The sequence below is a fragment of the Adiantum capillus-veneris genome, chromosome 19 (assembly GCF_014529385.1).
Source record: "Adiantum capillus-veneris isolate H3 chromosome 19, ASM1452938v2, whole genome shotgun sequence".
NCBI lineage: Eukaryota > Viridiplantae > Streptophyta > Polypodiopsida > Polypodiales > Pteridaceae > Adiantum > Adiantum capillus-veneris.
Window position 1 is genome coordinate 11,369,790 of NC_140949.1, and position 4,295 is coordinate 11,374,084.

The 4,295-nt window shown below is 43.6% G+C and overlaps 1 protein-coding gene across 1 annotated transcript; it reads left to right on the forward strand.

The window, feature by feature from the left end:
* Nucleotides 1-541: 541 nt before the first annotated feature.
* LOC147433562 (uncharacterized) lies at nt 542-2,278 on the forward strand. The gene is made up of 2 exons (XM_086489744.1): nt 542-1,174; nt 1,307-2,278. Exons 1-2 carry the CDS (start codon nt 542-544, stop codon nt 2,276-2,278), a joined length of 1,605 nt encoding a protein of 534 aa, XP_086345870.1.
* The last annotated feature ends 2,017 nt before the right edge of the window (nt 2,279-4,295 follow it).

Consider the following 4,295-nt stretch of genomic DNA (forward strand, 5'->3'; position numbering starts at 1 on the left):
AGATTGGCAAAAGTAGAGGGAAAGGAGAATGGGTAGCATTGCGTTGATGAATATTCCTCTATATAATAATAATACTGGTACATACTTATAATACAAACTGTACTAGTACAAAGTATGTGAAATCAATGATTAACATCACTCATATAGAATGGGACTATGATTAGCATCTTTTTATCATGTGTTTCATCATATCGATACCGATCAATAAAGTTATTTACATGAGTAATGTACTTGGCTGTTAATGGTTTGCCATTTCACATACAAGCGAGAACTATTACAATATTCAAGTAATATGTGGCTCCACACGTACAATAATGATGGCGTGAACGACATATATCATATAAGGCGCGGCTTTAAGGTTTCCCTTACTTGCATATTCTCAACTTATGGGTATGGTGACCTCTAAATAAATACCAGGGGTGAAGAGGGAACGTTTCAGAAATTTAATGTGACGTATAAGAGGATCATAGTTCAATTTGCCAGCTTTGGGTGTTTTCTTTGGCTTATAACGCTAATTTGGAGGAGTAGCTGGGCGAGGACAATGAGCATTAAAGCAGAAAGCATTATCCTGAAGCATTATGAAGCACGAAGCAGGACATCCGCGCCATCACTAGATGTAGCTATACAATATCACCATAACGCAGATAGAGATGAGAAATTAGAGGAGGGTTGGGCCAGGAATCATCATGTGCAGGCACTGCAGAATGTGAAGCATCGGCATGCGTGGATAACCATGCAGCTGATTGCGATGTTCACAAAAGGCGGTGAGAAGGTGGTGGATCTGGCATGTGGGAAGGGAGGAGATGTGGAGAAATGGCAGAAGGCAGGGGCAAGGTGGTACGTGGGTGTGGACAGGGTAGAAGCCCTGCTCCACACCGCCCAACGCATCTATCTCCTCAGCGGCTGCACATTCCCGGCCCGTTTCATATGCCTGGATGCCTTTGGGGACATGCTATTGAAGCAACTACAAGCTCATCATGATCTACCAGCTGATCGGACCTGGCCGCAGCTCCTGCCTGCTAACTTTTCCAGGAAGGAGCTTTTGGATTCGACGCATCCTGAGCAGCGCCGGAAAATGTTGCACCTCCAGCGTTCAGTTGATATAAAAGATCATCAGCCGAGGCCGCTCGACGTACTCCAACGAGCGCCTGGTCGACGTCGACGTACCAAGGAGGTACACATTCCATCTTATATTAAATTACAAGTAACACCGTTTTCTGGTCGGCGTACTTTGCTCGGCGTATCATGTATGTGCTATATAATTCAAGACCAATAATAAATATACTGGAGGGCGTACTTAATGCAGGTCATGTTGGCCGCCGGATCGGGCAACAATATGTATGAAATCAAGCAGTGTGACAATATTGATCGGGCGGATGGTGCAGAAACAATAAAGGAAACGCTGGGGATATATGTGGATGCAGTCACAAGCGATTCCGTCATAAGCTGCAGTACAGCAGCTAGCTGTATGACAGTAGTTCCAGATTCGTCAATGTATTACTCAGGTAGTGAGGTAGAAGTAGCAGCAGGCCATAATTATATTGCAGCAGCAGGTGGAGGTGGAGGTAAAGAGCCGGGTGCAGGGCAATTCGACGTGTGCAGTTGCCAATTTGCGCTGCACTACGCCTGGTCCAGTGAGGAGAGGGCCAGAAGTGCCCTCAGAAACGTGGCTGCGCTTCTTAAACCTGGTGGTTTCTTCATTGGCACCATACCAGACGCAGAGGTGGTTCTACAGCGCCTCCAGGAGGCGCGATCCAGATCAGTAGCTGGCGCAGGCGGCGCTGATCGAGGGTGCGGCCAGCGGCTGCAGTTTGGGAATGAGATATACAGGTTGAAATTTGAGGGCGTGCATTCAGCCAAGGTGCTATCAGCTTATGACTGTCAAAATTCAGCCGCTGCAACAGTAGCTCAACATTACAATTATGTGGAGGTGAAGGAGAGCAGGTCGAGCACGAGCAGGTGGCCGTGCTGGTGGTTTGGCGTGGAATACGAGTTCTGGCTGGAAGGAGCGGTGCAAGATTGTCCGGAGTGGCTGGTCCCGCTGGCAGCCCTGCAGCAAGTGGCCAGATTCTATGCTTTGGACCTCGTCTTTGCTTCCAACTTTCACCACTTAATCCTTCAGCTAGCGCAGTCATCGACCACCGTCCCGTCCGCGACACCGGATCAGGTCCTGCTAGTCCCTGCAGCGCCTGCTTCCCAGGACGAGGTCGAATGCACCTCTCTCTATCTCGCCTTTGCCTTCCAGAAACGAGTCACACATTCCTTCCCTAAGCTATGATCATCTTTTGTAGGAAGCCTAATGCATCCACCCTAACCTACTCTAACAAGTGATACCGGAGTATGGTTTGGATCAACAATTCCTAATCTAATTAGATTGTAGGCATTTGCATTCTCCCTACTCTAAATCACATTGGCACTCTTTAGCCATGGCGATTGCAACTTCAAATTCACATGCATTGCATTTAGAAATTACACAAATTATTTCATATTTTCCCTTTTGAGTGCTTCAATATATTTGATGGGATATAAACTTCACTAGTGCCCCTAGCCGCACTAAAATAATGCACAACAAGGATTTTGCATTCATTGTAAATATATTTGTACACTTCAGCGACACCCCAGTTATCCAAGTGTGTGTTGGGATAGCCCTCTACAACAGCTTCAAGTTAACTCCTTACTCTTTGCAATCTAAGGCCACTAGCCTACACAATCAATTCAATTAGTGTATGTGCTATTGTGTGGGAGTCACCTCTTGCCTATGGACAAACAGTACTGCAAGTTGGTTTTTTAGATGGAATTTTAGTCTAGCTTGGCTTTGGTTCAATTTTTTAGTCCCACCATTTAGCCATAAGGATATCATAATACCGTGTCCATGTGCCATGCGGAAGGCTTAGAATGAGACACTTATTGTGTTGCACATGTGTCACACCTACTACTCTCTTTAGCTCTACAATAGAGTACATGATGACACATTTTTATGCATAATAATCAAGTTGTTATTGCATCTATATCCTTTTGTATGAGTGCGTTACTAAGCTCTAGGTTAACTCTATTCTAACCATGTCCATGGCATGAAAAAACTAATCTATTCACCCTAACCAACACTAGCAAAGGATACTTGATCACATGTGCAATATAGAGTACTACAACAAACATAAGTGTGACAGACATGTTTGATAGGTCTTATCTCTCGAGCTTTAATTGGTACCTTGAAGCTAGTGTTGTTTGAAACCTCGTTCAATTTTGCTACATACAAGAAGATAGCATTTATCCTAAGCTAAACCTTTTGTACATTCTAACAATATGGTGGAAATATAAGATTTTTCTTGTTCTCCCTTTGTAATATATTTCATTTTTGTTGTACTTTTAATATACTTGTGTATTTGAAGTTTAAGAATATAACACTACCATCCGTGTACTAAGAAAAACATACAAAGCATGAGATATTTTTGTGTACGTGCATGTGTGTAGTGATCACGTGAATCTTTTTGAGATTACCATGTGTTATTATAATATTCACATAATTACACTTTAGGTGATCACATTTAAGCCGATGAATGGTGACCTCATAATCCACCCAAAGACCACCATGCTATTATTTTTTCGTGTGGGACCACTTGGATATGGAAAACACCCGCCAACAGGCTCGCGAGGATATGGAAAACACCCGCCAAGACTACCGCTTTGGGTGGTTTTTGTAGGTTAACAGGAAGATCATGTGAACATTCATTGTAAGAAAAAAACTCCAAAACCGCAAGCATTGCCACGATTTAACAAAATAAACTAGAAAGAGAAACTTATGTGTGTGTGGTAATAGGGACGGGAATGTACGCGTTGGTGATGGTTTATCGGTAATATATGCAGTAATAGCTACAATAGTGTATTCATGACTATTATCACACCTGCTATCGTGTTTATTACCGCCATCTCTCTAGTAGGATAGCTCAGAGTGATATTTTTCTAGGTTAACAATAACTAAAAAAGTTTGATAAGCTAAAATACCTTCTTATCCAAACTTGCACAATTAAATATAACTTACATATTTATCTTTCCAAGCCACTTTGCCTCCTGAACCATAGTGTGTGGGAGTTTGCCTGCCCCAAGCTTCACAGTATTGACTGTGGTATGAGCCCATTGCAGCTTGCTAATGCCGTCGTGCACTGCTAGAAGACACTCGTCGACCACTTGTGGACTATCTACAAGGCTCGGGTGAAGCAAGAGTTGAATGGAATGGTTTGGGACTGAGTGATGCAAGGGGGGTAGGTCCCTGCGATGGAAGGGATGTGGGTCGGTAG

Excerpts from the sequence above, each read along its gene's own strand:
- LOC147433562 (XM_086489744.1), top strand. The coding sequence starts at position 542 with ATGAGCATTAAAGCAGAAAGCATTATCCTGAAGCATTATGAAGCACGA. Across the intron at positions 1,175-1,306 it reads GACGTCGACGTACCAAGGAG|GTCATGTTGGCCGCCGGATC; the intron begins GTACACATTCCA and ends TACTTAATGCAG.